The following is a 25,196-nucleotide window of genomic DNA, read 5'->3' on the forward strand; positions in this document are numbered from 1 at the left end:
CACTGTGGGGCTGGGGCCCGGGCTGATACCAGTGCACACTGTGGGGCTGGGGCCCGGGCTGATACCAGTGCACACTGTGGGGCTGGGGCCCGGGCTGATACCAGTGCACACTGTGGGGCTGGGGCCCGGGCTGATACCAGTGCACACTGTGGGGCTGGGGCCCGGGCTGATACCAGTGCACACTGTGGGGCTGGGGCCCGGGCTGATACCAGTGCACACTGTGGGGCTGGGGCCCGGGCTGATACCAGTGCACACTGTGGGGCTGGGGCCCGGGCTGATACCAGTGCACACTGTGGGGCTGGGGCCCGGGCTGATACCAGTGCACACTGTGGGGCTGGGGCCCGGGCTGATACCAGTGCACACTGTGGGGCTGGGGCCCGGGCTGATACCAGTGCACACTGTGGGGCTGGGGCCCGGCTGATACCAGTGCACACTGTGGGGCTGGGGCCCGGGCTGATACCAGTGCACACTGTGGGGCTGGGGCCCGGGCTGATACCAGTGCACACTGTGGGGCTGGGGCTCGGGCTGATACCAGTGCACACTGTGGGGCTGGGGCCCGGGCTGATACCAGTGCACACTGTGGGGCTGGGGCCCGGGCTGATACTGAGGAGGACAGAACAGTCAGGAGAGAAAGCTGCTGCTGCTGTTCATCACACTCACAAGCTCACTCAGACGGCGCAGTTTATTCCCTCCCCAGTCCCTCCTCTTATAATAATCGGCTCATTCATTGGTGGCAGTAGCGCGGGCAGCTTCAGAGCTTGCTGTTTTCATTGGGGCAGTTCCGGCTGCATCATAGGAAGGAGGGACACCCTCCCTCCCTCCTTCTTCACTGTGCAGCCGAAGTGAAAATGAAGTGTGCCAAGCAGCGCACCGCCCACATCCTCTATGCTGCAGATGGGCAGGAGCGCTGCCGGCCAGGCTGTCCCCTTATCCATACCACATAGAAGTGCTAGGCTCCTAATCAGCAGGTAGCATACACGCCAGGATCGATGTTCGGTACATCGCAGGCTGTTGTCCTTATGCAGTACAGCCTGCGATGTACCGGCCACATGCAAAACTCCGGCCATTTTTTCCCTTTCCCCTTGTATTCGTCCTTTAAGATGCACTATCATTTTTCGCCTAATTTTGGGGGGAATATAAGTGCGTCTTATAGGGCGAAAAATACAGTATGTTCTAAGGCTTTAAACCTAAGATAAATTTAAGTGCCCCAGTGCACAATTTCTGTTGCATTGCGTATGTTCCTTAAAAATGCTTGAATCTGTTCTCATTTTAATTTATAATATAAATTCATAATCCCTTCATAATAAATTCATATTTGTATTTAGCATAGTCACTTTTCACTGTAATTTTGAAAACCTTATAAATATAACCCATTGCTCATATCCCACATCACTGCACATAGATTAGAGTCTCTCATTAACATATAACTTAATTTCCCCAATCTCATTGGCACTGAGGTCAATTTTATTGGGAACCATTTGTCCTGTCATAATGTTATTCGAAGAAGACATGAAAACCTTATGTATGTTATTTTCGTCTTATTTTTACTGAAGACCAGGACTGTGGCCTAAGTTTAAGGATTCTGTTACACAGGCTGATTTCTGCCAATAACATTGACCAATTGACAGTTTAGCAAGTTGATTGGCATTTAAAGGGGTATTCTAGTTTCTTTAAAGGGGTATTCCGGTAGGTAAACATTATCCACAGGATATGGGATAAGTATTACATTGGTGTGGGTCCTACCGCTAGGATCCCCTACCGATAACTAGAACGGGGGGCCTCGTACCCCCTGAAGCCCCTCTGCAAAGAAGGGAACGGCCGTTCGGGCATACGTGTGGCCACTCCATTCATTTAAAATTCCAGAGATAGCCAAACACAGTACTCGGCTAACTCTGAAACTCCCATAGAGAAGAATGGAGCAGCCATGCGCATGTGCAACCGTCCTTTTCAGAGGGTATGGGGCCCCGGTTCTCATGATCGGTGGGGTTCTAACAGTAGGACCCCGACGATCTAATAGTTATTTCCTATCTTATGAATAAGTGATAAATGGGTATTCCGGGTGCATGAAGTTAAGTTATCCCTCTTTCCACAGAGCGCTCGGCTATCTGTGAAATTCCCATAGAAATAAATGGAGTGACCGCATGCATGCCTGACCTGCCACTTCTTTCATTTCAGGGGGCTGCAGGTGGTACAGAGCCCCCGTTCTTCTGATCGGTGGGGATCCCAATGGTAGGACCCTTGCCAATCTAATAGTTATCCCCTATCCTATCGTGTGGATAGGGGATAACTTAATGTAACCAAAATACCCCTTCAAAGATCTTTTACATGGGCAGATAATTACCTGAACCGAATGGCCTCATGGATTATCATTCACTAATTTACGATTGTTCATGTGGTAGTTCATTTACATTATTGTTGACATCACATCCCCTGTTTACATGGGGAAATGTGCTTCCAAAAAGGGCTAAGATTTGTGTGCACATAAAAGATGCAATCAGTCGACAACAAGTGTTTGTTCATTTGTCGGCTGCTGGCTGGGCACCTTTACATAGGGTGATGATTGGTAATGAGTGTTCACAAATGCTTTTGTTCACCATATGATCTGCCTTGTGAAAGGCCCTTGTTAAAAGGTGGACTTGACTCATAGGCCGTCCCTTCCAAAAGGTGGCGTTAGCGAGATGTTTTTCTTTCATTCGCAGATTCTCCTTTACCTCTTATTTTCCCATGGAGCATTGCCAATAAGGCTCTATACACTGCTAGTCTCCTTAAAGAACCTCTGTCAGCATACTGCTGATTAAAATTATACCTTTATTTTGTCTGTTAAATAGCTGCAGATAAATCTGCATTTTATTTATATGGAAATAAGCAGATTGGAGCACCAGGGTTGGAGCTGAGTCCTTGGGGCACTGCTTTTGTAACATTTCTGTGCTCTTCACACTCCCCCAACCCCTTGATTGACAGGGCTAGACATCAGCATGCTGAGGAAAGAGCTGTGTCCTAGCATGTACATATCATATAAACTGCTTACTATAGCCTTACCATGTTGAGAATAGAGGTTTTTCTAGTCTTAGAAAACTAATGCATATTACTGGTTTATTCAGAGGAACAATATATGATTATAAAGAACCCACTAGTATGTATGTACTGTCAATAGAGATTTAATATGCTTAGAAGGCTAATACAGATTACTGGTCTATTGACAGACACAATATATGATTATAAAACCCCCAATAATATGTATTAGCTTTCTAAGTATAGAAAATCTATATTCTCAATATAGTAAGGCTATAGCCTTTTATTTCATGCCATGTTGTTGCCATGAATGCTATCATTGGGGGAAGGTAATAAGATTAATTGTGGCATGGGTTTGTGGTGGGTGAGTAGGTGGAGTCAAGGGATAAAAACTTGGATGTGAATGTGATTTTTCAACTGTACTGAATAAAATAAAAATAAACATTTTTCATATTAAAATGTTTATGTTCCTGTTTTTTCATTTTATAGGATATACTGAAAACAACAATAGAGTTTCAAAAACTAGAAAAACTCGAGTTCGGAGGTAGCAAAGGGAGCTCCTTGACTGAACAGGTTGTAGGTCTTCAAGAAGATTTCAATGAGAGATGCAAGGTGTTCAGAGAATACACCCAGGATCCAACGGATTATACAAAAATGGTATTGCTTTCCTTAAAAAGATCACTTTCTTATGAACATCTTTACTGGAAAAAAATGTTATTCCATTACAAAGAACTACGGTACTAAGAACATAGGTGCAATAATAAGGATTATTAAAATGTAGTCTGAAAGATTGTAAAATAAAATGAAAACTGCAGTACCACATGCCATACTGTGTAATGTTTGCTGTATAAAATATGCTGACTTTAGTTACACATCAGAAAAAAATGAGCACATGAATAGCAAAAAAGTATAAAGTTAAATTATTTAGTATGTCCCCTGAGTTGAGCACCTAGATGCACTGCTCTCGGCTATCTCTATCAGATCCATAGAGAATAAATGAAATGCAGCATGCATGCGATTACAGCAGGCTCTCAAATTCAAAAAACTCCAATTCAACTCCAACAGGGGTTGTAACCCACTCTTTTCAGGCTTCTGAATTGATGATTTGCTGTCATGCAGTGACATATCTACATATTTTGTGTCACTGCATGTTTTTCCATTGAAACACTACAGGGGAGCTGTAAGGGTACGTTCACAGGTTGTGTAATTGCTGTGGATATCTCCACAATGGAATTTTGTGTGGGAAATCTGCATCATTTACAGTACAAGCAAAGTGGATGAGATTTTAGAAATCTCTTTCACACTCAGCAGAAAAACATCAGAGCATAAACAGAATTTTTAAGCCCCAGCTTGGTAATCGTTGCTGTGGCTTTTACCCATGGATATCTTCTTTTGCAATGTAAAGGTTGAAAGCTGCACAAGATCCGCTGCGAAACCGGCACAAAACCAACTGCATTCTTCAGCCCGATCCGCTGCTGATTTTCTGTACTATAACAGCGGCCATATTAGTAATAAGTAAGAGATGACTGAATCAAATAAAAAAAAATATAAAAAAATATAAAAAATGTTGACTGCTAGACATGCCTCAAATGACACACTCAAGACATTTTGCCCAGTTGACAGTCTTTGAGAGAGAACGCATGATTGGACCAAGAGACGCCTCATGCTCATTTTGACAAATTGCCAGCTATCTAGGCCATTCTGGCCTCGCTGTTAGGAGGTGTTGAGAGCAGTGGTTACATGGGGGCATACACACTCAGCGAACAGGCTCTGGAAGGACCTGACAGACCAGACCAGTAGAGCTGACAAGCAAGAGCAGCTCTCACGGTTTAGTTGTCCACCATCCAGACACAGGTGGAACCTACACACGTCTTTCTCTGTCAAGACCATTTCCAGCAGCTTAGCAGAAGTAAATGTTGTGTAATATGCCCTATATGTGTCCTGCCATTGACAGCCAGCCACCATCTCATTTGTTTGCAGTGGACTGGGCCTGGACTGCCACGGACTGAAACTGTATCATCTGTATTGTCTTTAGCGACAAATTTAGGTACAGTTTAGGATCCCACAACTGTCTGGTTTAAGTATGGAGGCCTTATGGTGAGCACTTCAGTCCTGGCTTTGCTTTCGAGCTGGTGTAATGAACTGAGGAGCCATTGCATACGACAGTCGGTCACCCCTAGTAGCAATACGAAGGATACTAACCGCTTAGTGATATGTGCATGACATTGTGGGTCACACATTGTGTATGCCTCTGTGCCCAACCGTACCTCATCTTGTGTCCAGGCTGGAGATGGCCCAACAGGGCACTAGAGCCTCCTTTCAGTTGTATAATTTCCCCCAATAAACTTATCCTTTCACTCTAATAATGTATTCACTTACATATATCATCATTACATTCACACATATAGGGGGTCATTCATTAAAATGGTTTATGCCAGTTTGTGATGTAAAAAAGTCACAAAACCCAGTTTTTGTTGCACTGGCACTTTTAGGCCATTCTGGGGTGTAGGGGGGTCCAGGCCTGGCAAATTCACTGACATTTACGCCTGCTTCCAGGCGTAAATAACATTTTAACTCTACTCAAGCCTGTAGGTTTCAATCTAGGTGCATGGACTGCCTAATTTATGAAGAGGTGCATGCTCCATCATAAATTAGCCACTGCGCTGCCAGAAGATGCACCTATCAAAGACCAATGTAAAATGTTTGACTTTGATAAATGACCCCCATAAAGTTTCATTCCATTCCAGCAACTCCTTCTTGGTGCATTATTATTTTTTTTGTCAGTGAGTGTAGTTTGACTTGACTAGAAAGAAGAATAAAACTCTAGGATTTAGTTTTCTCGCTCGTATCATTGGGGGACACAGGACCGTGGGTATAGCTGCTTGCTGCCACTAGGAGGCGACACTAGGCTGAAAAGTGATAACTCCTTCCCTGAAGGCTATACCCCCTCCAGCCTGGAGAGAGCATATCAGTTTTTAGCTTAGGATTTAGTTATTCATACTTGTTTTATTTTTGTGGAAAATGGAGTTTGCATCATTGTACTATAAGCTGGACTGCAATTAAAACTTTACATCAGTAAATAGTACAGTGTGTGTACATGAGGAATAAACTATTTCTGGACACAATTTTTAGCAGCTTTCCCCTGTGTATGCTAAATGCAATGCACACCGATAGTAGAAGAGAATCTGCTCCCTAACCTTCTCTTACTCACTGAGAAGCAGCCCCAGGATTATGGGGAGCATTTCTAAGAAGTATTGAAGAATGCTTGTATTAACATGTACAATCTGATCCTTCTGTGAGCGGATCTGTTCTGGACTGCAAATTTCAAAGAGAAAAGCATTGAGCAAGGTGTTGGGAGGTATACAGCTGATAACATGAGAATTAGACATTTGTCACTGATAAGATATATTACATAGTTTCTTATGGTCACTTTTACTATTTATTGCAAAGTTGTGTGAAACGTTAGTGGCCATTTAAAAATGTTCCCACTAGTGATATGTATAAGATACTTATGTTTACATTGATTGTATAAAGTTTGATTTATTTTCTTGCTTTTCACAGGAGTTTGAAAAGGATTACGCAGAGTTCAAAGCCACAGTTTCAGACCTTGAGACTCAAATTGCAACAATAATATGTCTTGCTTTTAAAGACTGTTCTGGCTTAGAGTCTGCATTCAAGGTAATTTTTTTGTATTAAGTTCCCTTTACAGGGGACAATTTAGCAGGCACTTGCCAAGAAGTAAGCGTTCCTTCCTGGCAAGTGCCTGCTCGTCATTGAAGAAGACCACACCATTTACATGCAGCGATCTCCTCCACAGTATGGGGAGGAGCGATTGCTAATACCATCACTCATCCCCATACAGTATCATTGTTTGCCAGCAGCAGAGGCATTTTACACGGCACGATCTGCTGCTGGCAAACTACGATTTAGGTGTCTGCACAAAAATCATATTACCCGATGAACGAGCATTTCACTCTTTCATCAAGTATTTGGCAGCACCTTTACACCGTCGGATAATCGCTAACGAGCGTTCCTATGAACACTTGTTAGCAATTATCTGGCCAATTCCCAGCCCCTGTAAAGCGGCCTTAAGTTAAATCAAAATGAAGTTACTTTGGACAAAATTAAGTAACTCTGGACTCTGTAGAACCTGTATTTTCTTACCTTACCTAGGAGTACAAGCCAGAGGCATAACAGTTCTCCCTCGCAATTTTACTGCTTTATGAATAATTCTTCTCCAATTTCCATGATTCTATTTTCTATTGTGAACTACAGTATATGATTCTTCAGTGTAGTTTCTGATTGTTTTTTTTATTGCAGTTACTGGCTATCTCTAGTTATTTTCTTGAAAGACAGACCATATTGGATCTATTCAGCCCAAACTATTTCACTCTGCTCCAGATGTATAGTGACGAACTTGACAAATGCAAGCTGTTTTATGATGAGCACGTTAAACAGGTCAGTACCAGATAAAGATAACATGGTATACCATGTCAATTGCTGTAGTATGCTCCTACTCAGGTATTTTTTATTTTACAGATGGAACATTTTGTTGTACACAAAAATATGCCAGCCCTTTCTGGAATCTTGAAATGGACTAAGGAACTGAAGGACAGAATACAGACAGTGTGGTCAAATTTCAGATTCATCCAGCACGAGTAAGCGTCTATCATATATATTATTATATGTAACTGTGTACGCTTTCCCTGTTCCATACCTGTAAGTACACTTGCATTTCTGTGAAAAATGTTCTAATCTGATGAGACTACCCTCATTTTCAATCAAACTCATTATTCTTATATCTGACATTTCTTAGAAGCATGGAAAGTCCAGAAGCTTCATCCATCTATCAGAAATATATGGAGATGATGACTTTGCTAGATCAGTATGAGGACAGAGCATATGACCAGTGGATATCTAAAGTGGATGATATTTGCAGATTCAATCTAGACCAACCACTTATAAAACGTAACCATGATGATGGCCTTCTCAGTGTCAACTTTGATCCCAAGGTACATACAGTTCCTTTTTTAATTATGGACATAAAATATATCAAGCTTACAAGTGACAATGTATCTCATGGAGCAGTTTTAATTGTAATCTATCTATCTATCTATCTATCTCATATTTATCCATCTCCTATCTATCTCATATCTATTATCCTATCTATCTATCTATCTATCTATCTGTCTATCCGTCTATCCGTCTATCCGTCCATCCGTCCATCCGTCCATCCGTCCATCCGTCCATCCGTCCATCCGTTTATCCGTCCATCCGTCCATCCGTCCATCCGTCCATCCGTCCATCCGTCCATCTGTCCATCTGTCCATCTATACATCCTCATATAATATCTTGGCTCTTCATTTGGATCAACTTTGAACGTCCTTTTCCTAATATACTGCATTTAAATTATTTACATTTGCAATTTACTGTTTTTCTGTCTAATTATATCTGCAGTTAGTAGCAGTGTTACGAGAGGTGAAATATCTTCAGGTACTCAATCATACCGACCTACCTAAGGCTGCATTAAGTATTTTTGAAAAGAAGGAAATCCTACACAAGGTATGTAGGTCTTATGGTAACACTCAAAGAGTACATCAAAGGGCTCATTCACACGACCATATGAATGGGTCTGCATCCGTTCTGCAATTCTGCGGAACAGGTGCGTACCCATTAATTTCAATGGGACTGCAAAAGATGTGGACAGCACACCGTGAAATCCTGTGAATGTAGCTTAACTCTTAGGTTAGTGAAATTGTGTGACTGTAGCCTTCTTACTTTACCTGACATGTCTGTTTTAGGGACTACTTGCATTCTCCTTGCAAATACAAATCTGGAGCATCTTTTCTTATGGCTCTATGATCTTACTCTCTTCTATTATTCCTACTATAAACTTATGAGTAAATTGCCAACTGGGTGTTAGCACTTCCTTTGTCAGAGGGCTGTGTCCATTCACCGTCTGCCATTGCCAGCGATTGGACAGTGTCATCTAGTTGGCAATCTACTCAGGAAATTGTAGTGGGCATAATAGAGGAATTGACACATCATAGAGGCATGATAATAGATGCTCCAGAATTGTTATTAAATGTGAAATACAATTATTTACTACAGACATGTCAGGAGTGATGAGAGATCCTCTTTAAGATTTTTTTTTTAATGTATGACATATTACAGTAAAATGCATCCGAAAGATTACAGTTTTACATCTATTGTAATGTTGCTTTGACATGAAAATATTAATATCATGTCTATGTGTTAGATATTGCTACAAGAGAAGTGAGACACAATAACAATACGAGATATCAAGGATCCTTAAAGCCCATGAATGACCTAGAATGCACCTATAGTCCTTTATGATTGTTGGCATGCACAGAGCATAGTTATTATTGGTCTGGCTGACGTAGCTTTCCTTAATCTTGCGTACTTTCAGTTTATTAGAGTCGTTGTCTTATTAAGACAGTGCCTTCCCATGTGGCCCTTCTACGAGCCAAAATGATAAGAGCCACAAATGCCACTGTAGGGTAAATGTATGTCTGGCCACAGATATCCCCTGGCGATAACAAATGATCACCATGGATTTTAGAAGCTGGACCAATGTCGAGCAACTTCATGTCTCCTTGAGAAAACACACTTTAGCAAGCCTTTAAGGGCTAATGCACAGGAACGTGTTTTCTTTCTGTCTCCGTTCCGTTTCTTTGGCGGACAGTATGCGGAACCATTCATTTCAATGGGTCTGCAAAAAAAAAACGGACGTTACTCCATGTGTATTCTGTTTCTGTATGTCTATGTCCCTTCGGCAAAAAAATAAAACATGTCCTATTATTGTCTTCTAGCGAGCAGGCAGTTGCCAGGAGGGAACGCTTCCCTCCCGACAATCGGATGCTCAATCGGCTGTAGCCTAATAGGCCCCACTTCTTGGTCTGAACGGATCACTTTTCAGCAGTTATCTCATTATCACGTATAGACACAATGAGAGATACCACCTATATGTACTAGATAGACAAATATATAGAGAGAGATTGAATTTGTTAAAGGCCTAGAATGGTGTAAAATAATAAAATAAACCAAACTTCTCTTACTAATTCCCTACCACTCTCATTCTACTCTATTCTGTCACAACTCCTTGGTCCCAATCACTGGTTGAGGCCGGTCACTGCTGGACAAAACTTTTAATAAAACTGCATTTATATTTCTTCTGGCAGGTCTCTCTTAATTACATGTGGGGTATAATTAATTTAAGGTTTTTTTTTTTTTCGTTTTCTTTTTTCATTTCACATTTAAGCAGTTAACTTAATTTCAGGTTAAACTAATTGTTAAAATAAAAAGCTACGGAGACAATATAACATTTAAACTGATTGCGGTGTATTGTGCTTGTATTGGTCCACACTGCATCAATGATCAGAAGATGTAATTGATTGCACTTATGGTTAGAAGAAGAAGAGTTTGCATGAATAAAGATACTATAGTAAGACTATTGTAAGCTCTCACCAGATCACTCTTGCCCCTTTGTTCTCATGATCGGTGGGGGCTCAGCAACAGCTGCTGAGCCCCATCAGTGACATGTCAAAAGTTTTGATAAGTAGGGGTACAGCACCCCTACTGATCAAAACTTTTGACATGTCACTGAGATCAAAAGTTTTAAATTACATTTAACTACTATTCAGCTTTATTAATATTTCTTTTCATTCTCTGAAAGTATATTGGCAGTTTGGAGCTTGTGGTCCATTGGTACAATGCAGTGAAGAAGACCGTGCTGGAAGTAGAATACCCCTTAATTAAGGAAGACATGGCGGCTATCAATGAACAGCTAAGTGCCGCAGAGGAACGTTACACATGGAACAGTGGAGACTGCTGGGATTACATTGTTCAACTGAAATCTGTAGTCTACGATTTGGAGAGGAGATTACAGAAATCTAAAGACAATATAACTGCAATGCAGCAGGTTATGAATTCTTGGGCTGAGCAGGCATTGTTTTCACGAAAAGAGAATAAAAAGGAATCCCTGATCAATCTCGAAGATAAAAATGAACGATTAAGTAAAAAGTATAAATCAATCCAAGATGATGGCTATAAACTGCGCAGTTTCGCTGAGGTACTTTGTTGTTTTTTCATTACTAAATTGCCTGTGACGTCTTTGAGAAATCTCATTTGAGTCAAACGACTGGTATACAAAAAAAAAAAAACATTACTCAAATGTGTCAAGGTATTTTCAATGTTCTGAATGTGCTGATGTAATTTGTAATATGTGTTTTCTCGCCTAATTCCTTGGGGGACACAGGAAACCTTGGGTATAGCTCAACTCCCTAGGAGGCGTGACACTAAGTGAAAACTGTTAAGCCCCTCCTCCAGCAGCTATATCCTCAGCCTGGAGAGAGAGACTGCCAGTTTTTGCTTAGTGTCCAAGGAGGCAAGACACTCCTTGGACACTATTTTTCACAGGGACAACAGAGACGCCTGGACCTCTCTGTTTCTCCTGGGGTCGAGCTGCACCAGTGCCGGTCATCCGCACTGCTGCCTCCCCCACAGAAGACAAGGAGGACCAGGGCAGCCCAGCTGCCCTGCATCCCGCCAGCGTAAGGGTCGCCCACTCGCCAAGCCCCTCTCCAGCTTCCTGCCACTGCGGTGCCAGCAGCTGAAGGGGCGACCCTGCTGAAATGGACAGAGGGTGAAGACTTCAGGATGGTGAGAGTGGCTGTTCCAGCCCCCCCCCCTTCTGCTCTCTGCTCTCCGCTCACCCCCCAAGACCCTTCACCTATGGTATACTGGGAATGTTACTTGGGCCCCAATCACCACAGAGCAGACCCTGTTACTTCTGGCTAAGTCCTTCTTCAGCCACGACAGGACAGGGGGGGGGAAGAGGCTCCAGGCTACAATCGCGAGCGCAGCACCTGGCAGCCGGCACACTTCACTGACGGCCGGCATCGCGAACGTCCGCACATGGGAATCGCGGCGTTCGCTTACTTGCAGGGGTGGCACAAACTCTCCCTTACTGGGCTAGGGCGGAGTGCCGGCTCGCTGCTCTGGGACTAATGGCGGTAGACTCTGGCCATATGGAATCGCGGTCTCTCACTACAGGCCGCAGACCGCCTCCCCCCCCCCCCCTTCCTCCCTCTGCAGCAGCAGCACCCAGGAAGCGCCAGCAGCTTAAGCCTGCCTCTGCACCGGCCGGCAGCGCGATGGCCGCACAGAGATCGCGGCGCCACTCTTGTGCCGGTACGGTCGGTACTTCTCTGCGGTGACATTTTTCATTACTGCGCCGCATACCGCCCCCCTTCTCCATGAGTATACGGGGGGAAAGAATGGAAATAATCGACATCTTTTGGCGCCCTTACTGCGCCGCGGGCTTTCACTTCCGGCCTTATTTGTATTTAAATCGCGCGCGCGCGAATTAAACTAGCGGGTGGCAAGGCTTTGCTTCCCGCTCTCCTCTTATCCCCGCCTTCCGATCAGTCCAGAAAATCTCTCTGCAATCTCTGCTGCCAATTTTTCCTGAGGAAAGATCGTGCTCCTGCTCCGGTCCCTGCTGTCTGCTGTTTGCTTTCAGCCCTGAGGTCTTCGGTCTGGTAGGACTTCTAACCCCTTCCTAGTGCCAGCAGCCCCTAGCCTGGACAACCATAACATTCTATCCAACATGTCCGATCCCTCAGGGGCCTCTGGGCCCTGGTATCACGCCTGCACCGCCTGTGGTGCACCCTTTCCACGGGGGCAATCAGACCCGCATTGCTCTGCATGCCAGGTCCCAATACAGGGTCCGCCTCTTGCTGTGCCGCCCCCTGTCCTCTTAGATCCTCCTGAATGGGCAAGATCCTTGTCCCAGGCTGTGGAAAGCCTCACAAATGTCGTGGGCCGCCTTGCAAATGCACAGCCTGATACACCCCCTGCCGTACCCTCTGGGTCCGCTACTTCGGTTGACCCGTCTGGGTCCCTCGCTCCCAGCGACGCCTCCAGGGCCCGGCACCCCCAGAAGTAGTCCAGGGCGGAGTGCGTGTCATCCTCGGATGCATCCCTGTCACCTCCAAGGGTACGTTCTCAGTCGGGCCCCTCCTTCTCACAGGACATGCCCTGAGAGGGAGAATTAGTGGATTCGAATTGGGATATGGACTCGGCTTTACCGTCCCAGCTGGCCTCTGCTGTGGGCCATCTCATTACCAACATTCGTGACACCTTTAAAATTCACGATGACCCTCCCAGCTCTGACAAGGCCGGTGTGTCCTTTTTCCGCCCCAAGCAGGCGTCCACAGTATTTCCTCTCCATGCCGACTTCTCGTCGGTAGTCTCTAAGGCTTGGTCTCGCCCTGATGCCCGTTTTACCCCCCCTAAGAAGTTGGATATCTGTTATCCCTTTCCCGCGGATTGCATCTCCACTTGGGCGTCTCCCCCTAAGGTTGACCCTCCCGTGGCCCGCTTGTCTAAAAGCACGGCCATTCCTGTGGCGGACGGCTCCTGTCTTCAGTCCGCTGAGGACCGACGCATGGAATCTCTTACAAAGGCCATTTTTACCGCCTCCGATTCAGCCCTCAGGCCGGTCTTTGCTTCTGCCTAGGCCGGAAAAGCGGTCTCAGAATGGGCTTCCCAGCTGGATCAGGAACTTGATTCGGACGTCTCCATTCAGGACCTCCGTGCTTTAGCCCAACTAATTTTTCAGGCAGGAAAATTCATTTGTGAGGCCTCCCTTGATGCAGGTGCCCTCATGGCCCGTTCCTCTGCTCTGGCCATTTCAGCTAGGAGGCGGATGCCACCTCCAAATGGTCACTTGCTGGTCTTCCCTTCGCGGGCTCCTTCTTATTCGGGACCCGCCTGGACGAGATCATTTCTGAAGCCATGGGGGGTGAAGAGCACCCATCTTCCCCAGCCTAGGACCAAGAGCGCCACCCGAGGCCGTCCTGGTTTCTCTCGCTTTAGGTCCTCCGGCAGGACCTCCGGTCCTCGATCCGCGTCTGGTCGTCATCTAATTCTTCCCAGGATAGACGTAAAAAAACTTTTTTTCGGACTCAACCCTCCTGGCGTAAGTCCCAGCCTGCTCGCCCTCCCTCGGCCAAGCAGACCCCCGCCTGAAGGTGCGCCGGGTGGGGGGACGACTCCTCCTGTTCAGGGACATCTGGCAGGCGCACGTCTCCGACGCCTGGGCTCTTGAAGTTGTATCTTCCGGATACAAAATCAAATTTGCGTCCCTCCCTCCGGTTCGCTTCTTTCGCTCCCGTGTCCCGAGGGACCCCCAGTGTGCGGCCGACTTCTCCGAAGCCATTCGCACCCTTCTGAAAAAAGGAGTGATCACTCCCGTTCCTCTAAGGGACCGATTTCAAGGGGTTCTACTCGAACCTTTTTGTGGTCCCCAAAAAAGAAGGTTCGGTAAGACCAATATTGGACCTCCAAGCGGTTAAACAGTTTTCTCCGTCTTCGGCGGTTCAGGATGGAGTCCCTCAGATCTTTGGTGGCCTCTCTGGAAAAAGGGGAGTTTCTGTCGTCTATCGACATCCAGGATGCTTACCTCCACGTCCCGATCGCTCGGTGTCACCAGCGTTTCCTTCGCTTTGCGGTGGGGAACGACCATTATCAATTTGTCGCCCTCCCCTTCGCCCTGGCCGACGGCTCCTCGGGTGTTCACCAAGATCCTTGCCCCTGTCCCGGCCTTGCTTCGCTCCAGGGGCGTTTTTCTACTTCCCTACTTGGACGATCTGCTTTTCCCAGACGTCCACCAGCGTCAACCTCACGCTGCAAACCTTGGAGCGGTTCGGTTGGATAATCAACCTTCCCAAGTCCTCACTTACCCCATCCAGACAACTCGTTTTACTGGGGATGCTACTGGATACAGAAGCGGCGGAGGTTCGGCTCCCACCGGAAAAGCGTCAGTTCCTTCACCGTTTTGTTCGGACCCTGCTTCTCCACCGCCGTCCGTCCTTCCGGTCCAGCATGCGGCTATTGGGACAGATGGTGTCTTGTTTCGAAGCGATTCCTTTCGCGCAATATCACTCCCACATCTTCCAGACGGCAATTCTGTCTGCCTGGGACAAGTCTCCGGAGAGTCTGGATCGGCCCTTCCCCCTTCCTCCCCATGCTCGGACCTCCCTCCTCTGGTGGTTACGGACTCCCCTCCAAGTAAAATCCTTTCTACCGATGTCCTGGTTGGTGGTTACCACCGATGCCAGTCTGCAGGGTTGGGGGGGTGTTTCCTCCCCGGTCCGTCCAGGGCACTTGGTCTCCATTGGAGTCCAAACTGCCGATAAACATTCTGGAACTGAGGGCGATTCTCCTATCGCTCCGGCATTGGACTCCACTGCTTCGGGGCCATCCCATTCGTGTCCAGTCGGACAACGCCACGGCTGTGGCGTATATAAATCATCAAGGGGGCACTCGCAGTGCAGCGGCTATGCGGGAGGTGTCTCACATCCTCCATTGGGCGGAAACTCATGTTCCGGCCCTGTGGCCGTTTACATTCCGTGGGTGGACAACTGGGCGGCGGACTTCCTCAGCCGAACGACGATCGACCCGAGCGAGTGGTCTCTGCATCCCGACGTGTTCGAATCCATTTGCCTCCGTTGGGGGTCGTCCGGTGGTGGATCTCATGGCCTCCAGGTTCAACCACAAGCTCCCCACCTTCCTGTCCAGGTCCAAGGACCCGAGGGCGTACGGCGCTGACGCTCTCGTTCTTCCGTGGACTGAATTTCCCCTTCTGTACGTGTTTCCGCCCCTCCCTCTGCTGCCACGGGTTCTCCGCAAAATCGCGTCAGAGGGCATGCCTACGGTTCTGATAGCCCTGGATTGGCCTCGCCGGCCTTGGTACGCCGACCTAATGCTGCTCCTGGGAGACGCGCCTTGGCTGCTGCCTCTAAGAGAAGACCTCCTCTCTCAAGGGCCGATCTTCCACCAGCATTTAGAGTCGTTACGTTTAACGGCATGGCTATTGAGACCGCAGTTTTAACGCGACTGGGTTTTTCGGCTGATGTGGTTCGTACCATGATCCGCGCACGAAAGCCGGCCTAGTCCAGGATTTACTACTGGACCTGGCGGTCTTACCTGGGTTTTTAAGAAAATCAGGATATTCATCCCCTTCGTTTTTCACTTCCCACGGTCTTGTCCTTCTTGCAGTCTGGTCTGGACTTGGGTCTGGGTCTCAGCTCGTTGAAGGGTCAGGTCTCGGCGCTTTCCATCCTCTTCCAGCGCCCTCTGGCCCCTCTCGGACCCTTCAAAACCTTTATCCATGGAGTCGCTCACTCTGTTCCCCCGTATCTCCCTCCCATTCCACCCTGGGACCTTAACGTTGTGCTCGCGGCACTCCAGTTTAACCCCTTCGAGCCCTTGCGGAGGGTTTCTCTTCACTTTTTGTTCTGCAAGGTCATGTTCCTTGTGGCCATCACGTCCCTTCGACGGGTGTCTGAATTGGCGGCACTCTCTTGCACGGAGCCCCTTTTGGTCTTCCACCAAGATAAGGCGGTTCTCCGTCCAGTTCCTAGCTTCCTTCCGAAGGTGGTCTCCGTTTTTCACCTCAATGAGGACATCGTCCTCCCTTCCCTATGTCCGTCTCCTTCTCATCCTCGAGAACGGGAGCTTCACCGCCTGGATGTTGTTAGGGCCCTGAAGATTTACCTGGAAGTCACCGGACCCTTTCGGCGCACGGACTCTCTCTTTGTGGTTCCGGAAGGTCCGCGCAAGGGGTTGGCGGCGTCCAGGGTGTCTATTGCCCGCTTCATCAAGATGGCTATTGCTGAGGCTTACCGCACCAAGGGCAAAGAGACGCCTTTTGGTGTTACCGCTCATTCTACCAGAGCGGTTGGTGCCTCTTGCGCTCAGAGGCATAGGGCTTCTGGTGAACAACTGTGTAAGGCGGCTACCTGGTCTTCCTTACGCACCTTCACCAAGTTCTACAGGGTAAACACCTATGCATCGGCGGATGCTGCTTTGGGCCGCCTGGTCTTGCAGGCGGCGGTTTCTTGATACCTCCGGTGGTTTTTTTCGCCTTGGGCTGTAGTCCCTCCCCTCTTGGACTGCTCTTGAACGTCCCAAGGTTTCCTGTGTCCCCCAAGGAATTGGGCGAGAAAACGAGATTTTTGTATAACTTGCCAGTAAAATCTCTTTCTCGCTCTTCCTTGGGGGGGACAGCACCCACCCATTGTTCTAGTTTACCGTTACGGTTTAGTTGCCCCTGTTGGGTAGTTGACTTGTTGGTTTTACTTGGTTGGTCATTGTCTTTCTTTCACTACTTGGACACGCAACTGGTAGTCTCTCTCTCCAGGCTGAGGGTATAGCTGCTGGAGGAGGGGCTTAACAGTTTTCACTTAGTGTCACGCCTCCTAGGGAGTTGAGCTATACCCAAGGTTTCCTTTGTCCCCCAAGGAAGAGCGAGAAAGAGATTTTACTGGTAAGTTATACAAAAATCTTGTTTTTAAGAATTTTATACTAGCGACCTCCCTATCAAACAGCATAGACACATACAGTACCTTGCAAAAGTATTCACCCCCCCTTGACTTTTTTCATATTTTGGAGCCTCACAACCTGGAATTAATATGGATTATTTGAGGATTTTCATCATTTAATTTACAGAACATGCCCACAACTTTGAAGATGCTATTTTTTTTTATTGTGAAGCAAACAACAAATAGGACAAAATAACAGAAAAAGTCAATGTGCATAACTATTCGCCCCCTAAAGTCAATAATTTGTAGAGCCACCTTTTGCGGCAATCACAGTCTCTATGAGCTTGCTACATCTTACTACTGGAATTTTTGCCCATTCCTCCTTGCAAAACTGCTCCAGCTCCTTCAAGTTGGATGGTTTGCACTTGTGAACAGCAATCTTTAAGTCTGACCACAGATTTTCGATTGAATTGAGATCTGCTCTAGCAGTGTTTTTGGGGTCATTGTCCTGCTGGAAGGTGAACCTCCGTCCTAGCCTCAAATCACACACAGAGTTGTACAGGTTTTGCTCAAGGATATCCCTGTATTTAGCACCATCCATCTTTCCCTCAACTCTGACCAGTTTCCCAGTCCTGGCTACTGAAAAACATTCCTACAGCATGATGCTGCCACCACCATGTTTCACTGTGGGGATGGTGTTCTTTGGGTGATGTGATGTGTTGGGTTTGCACCAGACATAGCGTTTTCTTTGATGGCTGAAAAGGAAAATTTTAGTCTCATCAGACCAGAGCACCTTCCTCCATACATTTTGGGAGTCTCCCACATGCCTTTTCGCAAACTCACAACGTGCCTTTTTGTTTTTAGTTGAAAGTAATGGCTTTCTGCTGGCCACGCTGCCATAAAGCCCAACTCTATGGAGCGTACGGCTTATAGTCATCCTATGTACAGATACTCCAATCTCTGCTGTGGAACTCTGCAGCTCCTTCAGGGTTACCTTAGGTCTCTGTGCTGCCTCTCTGATTAATACCCTCCTTGCCCGGTCCGTGAGTTTTGGTGAGCAGCCGTCGCTTGGCAGGTTTGCTGTTGTGCCATGTTCTTTCCATTTGGTTATGATAGATTTGATGGTGCTCCTGGGGATCATCAAAGATTTAAATATTTTTTTATAACCTAACCCTGTCTTGTACTTCTCAACCATGTTGTCCCTTACATGTTTGGAGAGTTCCTTGGTCTTTATGGCAGTGTTTGGTTAGTGATGCCTCTTGTTTAGGTGTTGCAGCCTCTGGGGCCTTTCAAAAAAGGTGTGTATATGTAATGACAGATCATGTGACCCTTAGATTGCACACAGGCGGACATCCTTTAACTAATTATGTGACTTCTGAAGTTAATTGGTTGCACCAGAGCTTTTTATGGGCTTCCTAACAAAGGGGGTGAATAAATACGCACATGCCAATTTTCTGTTTTCTATTTCTAAACAATAGTTTTATTTAGATATTTTTCTCATTTCACTTCACTGACTTAGACTATTGTGTTCTGATCCATCACAGAAAATTCAGATTAACAAAACATTGAACTTAACCACTTACCGTCACACTAACGCCGAAAGGCGTCATTTCTGCGGCGCTCCCAGGTCACACTAACGCCGATTGGCGTCATCTCGCGTGAGCCGAGATTTCCTGTGAACACGCGCACACAGGCACGCGCGCTCACAGGAACGGAAGGTAAGAGAGTTGATCTCCAGCCTGCCAGCGGCGATCGTTCGCTGGCAGGCTGGAGATGTGATTTTTTTAACCCCTAACAGGTATATTAGACGCTGTTATGATAACAGCGTCTAATATACCTGCTACCTGGTCCTCTGGTGGTCCCCTTTGTTTGGATCGACCACCAGAGGACACAGGTAGCTCAGTAAAGTAGCACCAAGCACCACTACACTACACTACACCCCCCCCCCCGGTCACTTATTAACCCCTTATTAGCCCCTGATCACCCCTGATCACCCCATATAGACTCCCTGATCACCCCCCTGTCATTGATTACCCCCCTGTCATTGATCACACCCCTGTAAAGCTCCATTCAGACGTCCGCATGATTTTTACGGATCCACTGATAGATGGATCGGATCCGCAAAAAAGCACACGGACGTCTGAATGGAGCCTTACAGGGGCGTGATCAATGACTGTTGATCACCCCATATAGACTCCCTCATCACCCCCCTGTCATTGATCACACCCCTGTAAAGCTCCATTCAGACGTCCGCATGATTTTTACGGATCCACTGATAGATGGATCGGATCCGCAAAACGCACACGGACGTCTGAATGGAGCCTTACAGGGGCGTGATCAATGACTGTGGTGATCAACCTATATAGACTCCCTGATCACCCCCCTGTCATTGATTACCCCCCTGTCATTGATCACACCCCTGTAAAGCTCCATTCAGACGTCCGCATGATTTTTACGGATCCACTGATAGATGGATCGGATCCGCAAAACGCACACGGACGTCTGAATGGAGCCTTACAGGGGCGTGATCAATGACTGTTGATCACCCCATATAGACTCCCTCATCACCCCCCTGTCATTGATCACACCCCTGTAAAGCTCCATTCAGACGTCCGCATGATTTTTACGGATCCACTGATAGATGGATCGGATCCGCAAAACGCACACGGACGTCTGAATGGAGCCTTACAGGGGCGTGATCAATGACTGTGGTGATCACCCCATATAGACTCCCTGATCACCCCCCTGTCATTGATTACCCCCCTGTCATTGATCACACCCCTGTAAAGCTCCATTCAGACGTCCGCATGATTTTTACGGATCCACTGATAGATGGATCGGATCCGCAAAACGCACACGGACGTCTGAATGGAGCCTTACAGGGGCGTGATCAATGACTGTGGTGATCACCCCATATAGACTCCCTCATCACCCCCCTGTCATTGATTACCCCCCTGTCATTGATCACCCCCCTGTAAAGCTCCATTCAGACGTCCGCATGATTTTTACGGATCCACTGATAGATGGATCGGATCCGCAAAACGCATACGGACGTCTGAATGGAGCCTTACAGGGGCGTGATCAATGACTGTGGTGATCACCCCATATAGACTCCCTCATCACCCCCCTGTCATTGATCACACCCCTGTAAAGCTCCATTCAGACGTCCGCATGATTTTTACGGATCCACTGATAGATGGATCGGATCCGCAAAACACATACAGGCGTCTCCCTGGAGCCTTCCAGGGGGGGTGATCACCCCATATAGACTCCCTGATCACCCCCCTGTCATTGATCACCGCCCCTGTCATTGATCACCCCCCCCTGTCAGGCTGCATTCAGATGTCCGTATGATTTTTACGGATCCACGGATACATGGATCGGATCCGCAAAACACATACGGACATCTGAATGGAGCCTTATAGGGGGGTGATCAATGACAGGGGGGTGATCACCCCATATAGACTCCCTGATCACCCCCCTGTCATTGATCACCCCCCTGTCATTGATCACCCCCCCTGTCATTGATCACCCCCCTGTCAGGCTCCATTCAGACATTTTTTTGGCCCAAGTTAGCGGAAATTATTATTTTTTTCTTACAAAGTCTCATATTCCACTAACTTGTGTCAAAAAATTAAATCTCACATGAACTCACCATACCCCTCACGGAATCCAAATGCGTAAAATTTTTTAGACATTTATATTCCAGACTTCTTCTCACACTTTAGGGCCCCTAGAATGCCAGGGCAGTATAAATACCCCACATGTGACCCCATTTCGGAAAGAAGACACCCCCAGGTATTCCGTGAGGGGCATATTGAGTCCATGAAAGATTGAAATTTTTGTCCCAAGTTAGCGGAAAGGGAGACTTTGTGAGAAAAAAATAAAAAATATCAATTTCCGCTAACTTGTGCCAAAAAAAAAAAAATTTGATGAACTCGCCATGCCCCTCATTGAATACCTTGGGGTGTCTTCTTTCCAAAATGGGGTCACATGTGGGGTATTTATACTGCCCTGGCATTCTAGGGGCCCCAAAGCGTGAGAAGAAGTCTGGTATCCAAATGTCTAAAAATGCCCTCCTAAAAGGAATTTGGGCACCTTTGCGCATCTAGGCTGCAAAAAAAGTGTCACACATCTGGTATCGCCGTACTCAGGAGAAGTTGGGGAATGTGTTTTGGGGTGTCATTTTACATATACCCATGCTGGGTGAGAGAAATATCTTGGTCAAATGCCAACTTTGTATAAAAAAATGGGAAAAGTTGTCTTTTGCCAAGATATTTCTCTCACCCAGCATGGGTATATGTAAAATGACACCCCAAAACACATTCCCCAACTTCTCCTGAATACGGCGATACCACATGTGTGACACTTTTTTGCAGCCTAGGTGGGCAAAGGGGCCCATATTCCAAAGAGCACCTTTCGGATTTCACAGGTCATTTACCTACTTACCACACATTAGGGCCCCTGGAAAATGCCAGGGCAGTATAACTACCCCACAAGTGACCCCATTTTGGAAAGGAGACACCCCAAGGTATTCCATGAGGGGCATAGCGAGTTCCTAGAATTTTATATTTTTTGTCACAAGTTAGTGGAAAATGATGATTTTTTTATTTTATTTTTTCTTACAAAGTCTTATATTCCACTAACTTGTGACAAAAAATAAAAACTTCCATGAACTCACTATGCCCATCAGCGAATACCTTGGGGTGTCTTCTTTCCAAAATGGGGTCACTTGTGGGGTAGTTATACTGCCCTGGCATTCTAGGGGCCCAAATGTGTGGTAAGGAGTTTGAAATCAAATTCTGTTAAAAATGACCAGTGAAATCTGAAAGGTGCTCTTTGGAATATGGGCCCCTTTGCCCACCTAGGCTGCAAAAAAGTGTCACACATGTGGTATCTCCGTATTCAGGAGAAGTTGGGGAATGTGTTTTGGGGTGTCATTTTACATATTCCCATGCTGGGTGAGAGAAATATCTTGGCAAAAGACAACTTTTACCATTTTTTTATACAAAGTTGTCTTTTGCCAAGATATTTCTCTCACCCAGCATGGGTATATGTAAAATGACACCCCAAAACACATTCCCCAACTTCTCCTGAATACGGAGATACCACATGTGTGACACTTTTTTGCAGCCTAGGTGGGCAAAGGGGCCCATATTCCAAAGAGCACCTTTCGGATTTCACAGGTCATTTTTTAAAAAAAATCATCATTTTCCACTAACTTGTGACAAAAAATAAAAAGTTCTATGAACTCACTATGCCCATCAGCGAATACCTTAGGGTGTCTACTTTCCGAAATGGGGTCATTTGTGGGGTGTTTGTACTGTCTGGGCATTGTAGAACCTCAGGAAACATGACAGGTGCTCAGAAAGTCAGAGCTGCTTCAAAAAGCGGAAATTCACATTTTTGTACCATAGTTTGTAAACGCTATAACTTTTACCCGAACCATTTTTTTTTTACCCAAACATTTTTTTTTAATCAAAGACATGTAGAACAATAAATTTAGAGCAAAATTTATATATGGATGTAGTTTTTTTTGCAAAATTTTACAACTGAAAGTGAAAAATGTCATTTTTTTGCAAAAAAATCGTTAAATTTCGATTAATAACAAAAAAAGTAAAAATGTCAGCAGCAATGAAATACCACCAAATGAAAGCTCTATTAGTGAGAAGAAAAGGAGGTAAAATTCATTTGGGTGGTAAGTTGCATGACCGAGCAATAAACCGCTAAAGTTGTGGAGTGCCGATTTGTAAAAAAGGGCCTGGTCTTTAGGGGGGTATAAACCTGTGGTCCTTAAGTGGTTAAGGCTGTAATGTACCGAAATACGAAAGAAGTCAAGGGGGTAAATACTTTTGCAAGGCACTGTAGCTGTGGTTCACCTGAAAACAGTGTTTTTCTGTTATTGATCCAAGGTTTGTTTCCCATGTTATGATACGTTTTCTTAATATGCAAGTTAAGCCTTTGGTGCCATGAGGGCGTCACCATTGCTTTTGTTGTACCCAAGCTCTGCCCTTTCTGTGGCCAGCCCCTCCATGGCTGCTTTGCAACTGTCTGGCCCTGTCAAAGCATCAAGGGAGGGGCTGGCCACAAAAAGGGCAGAGCTTGGGTACAACAAGAGTAATGGTGATGCCCTCATTGCACCAAAGGCTTCATTTGCCTGTTTAGGAGAAGTATAAAAACTCTGGAATAAAGCCTCGAATCAACAAAAGAAAAACAGTGTTTTAATAAGGTGAACAACAGTTATGTGACTATGCAAACAGTGTAATAGGGAGGTCGCTGGTGACAGATTCCCTTTAAAGGGTTTCTGTCACCCCGCAAAACTCATTTTTTTTTTTTTGGATAGTTAGATTCCTCCTAGTGCGATATAGGAGAATATAATGCTCTTACTTACTTTCATGCGGCCGATTCTTTATAAAACGAACTTTTATAATATGTAAATGAGGGCTCTACCAGCAAGTAGGGCGTCTACTTGCTGGTAGCTGCTGCAGAAATCCGCCCCCTCGCCGTGTTGATTGACAGGGCCAGCTGTGATCTCCTCCTCCGGCCGGCCCTGTCAGTAATTCAAAAATCGCGCGCCTCGCGTCATTCGGCGCAGGCGCTCTGAGATGAGGAGGCTCGTCTCCTCAGCACTCCCTCAGTGCGCCTGCGCCGATGACGTCTTCTCTTTCGGTGATGTCATCGGCGCAGGCGCACTGAGGGAGTGCTGAGGATACGAGCCTCCTCATCTCAGAGCGCCTGCGCCGAATGACGCGAGGCGCGCGATTTTTGAATTACTGACAGTGCCGGCCGGAGGAGGAGATCACGGTTGGCCCTGTCAATCAACACGGCGAGGGGGCGGATTTCTGCTGCGGCTACCAGCAAGTAGACGCCCTACCTGCTGGTAGAGCCCTCATTTACATATTATACAAGTTCATTTTATAAAGAATCGGCCGCATGAAAGTAAGTAAGACTATTATATTCTCCTATATCGCGCTATGAGGAATCTAACTATCCAAAAAAAAAAAAATGAGTTTTGCGGGGTGACAGAAACCCTTTAAGTTATCATAGATACACTCTTTCAGCTAATATGTAATTATGACATCAGCCTATCCAAAGAGTCAAACCTTTAGCACAATTTCACGAGGTCCAAAAGTCTGTGCAAAATTAATATAGCTAAACAGCACTTTGAGCTCTATTTTTCTATTACAGAGTTTTACACTCCCTGCATAGCCTTAGAGTTAAAGGAGTATTCTCAACTCAGACATTTATTATATATCCGTATTATATGTTATATATCTCATAGCTGCCTGGTGGCTGCTGTTTTAAACAGCAGACACTCGGGGCTAATGTCTGCGGTCAGCGATAATACCGATTGCAGACATATAACCCTTCAGATGCCATGCTGAAATGTGACCACAGCATCTGAGAGCCGAAAACCCAGAAGCACAGCACTTCTGGGGCTGGAATGGCTCTCCCTTGTGGCAGTTGGGGGAGCTGTTCATCCTCTGCAGTCACCGTGAAGGATCTGAGGCAGGGCTCCATAGGAACATAGTGAAATTCTCATAGACTCCAATGGGAATGGCGTAACTGTGAAAATCATCAAAATAACAATTTTTTTGTCACTTCGCTTCCCCAACTAAATTGAATGAAAAGTGATCAAAAAGTCATACACACCCCAAAATGGTAGCAATGTCAAGCAAAGATCACCCCACAAAAAATGAACCACAGAGCTCTGTAGACAGAATAATTGTTATGGGGTTCAGGATATGGCAATGCAAAGAAGAAAAAAAAAGTTTTCATTTCTTTTCAGTATTAAAATACAATAAAAACGATTTAAATGTGGTATAGTTGTAA

General features: G+C 46.1%; 1 protein-coding gene across 1 annotated transcript in view; it reads left to right on the plus strand.

The window, feature by feature from the left end:
• The window catches only part of DNAH11 (dynein axonemal heavy chain 11), a 303,358-nt gene that overhangs the window by 31,888 nt on the left and 246,274 nt on the right, over positions 1-25,196 (plus strand). Inside the window, exons 9-15 of the mRNA XM_040433722.1 lie at positions 3,502-3,669; positions 6,574-6,690; positions 7,333-7,470; positions 7,552-7,670; positions 7,829-8,024; positions 8,470-8,574; positions 10,709-11,104. Of these exons, the coding sequence (XP_040289656.1) occupies positions 3,502-3,669; positions 6,574-6,690; positions 7,333-7,470; positions 7,552-7,670; positions 7,829-8,024; positions 8,470-8,574; positions 10,709-11,104 (1,239 nt within the window). The remainder of the gene's footprint in view (positions 1-3,501; positions 3,670-6,573; positions 6,691-7,332; positions 7,471-7,551; positions 7,671-7,828; positions 8,025-8,469; positions 8,575-10,708; positions 11,105-25,196) is intronic.

This window comes from Bufo bufo, chromosome 5 (genome assembly GCF_905171765.1).
Source record: "Bufo bufo chromosome 5, aBufBuf1.1, whole genome shotgun sequence".
Classification (NCBI taxonomy): Eukaryota; Metazoa; Chordata; class Amphibia; order Anura; family Bufonidae; genus Bufo; species Bufo bufo.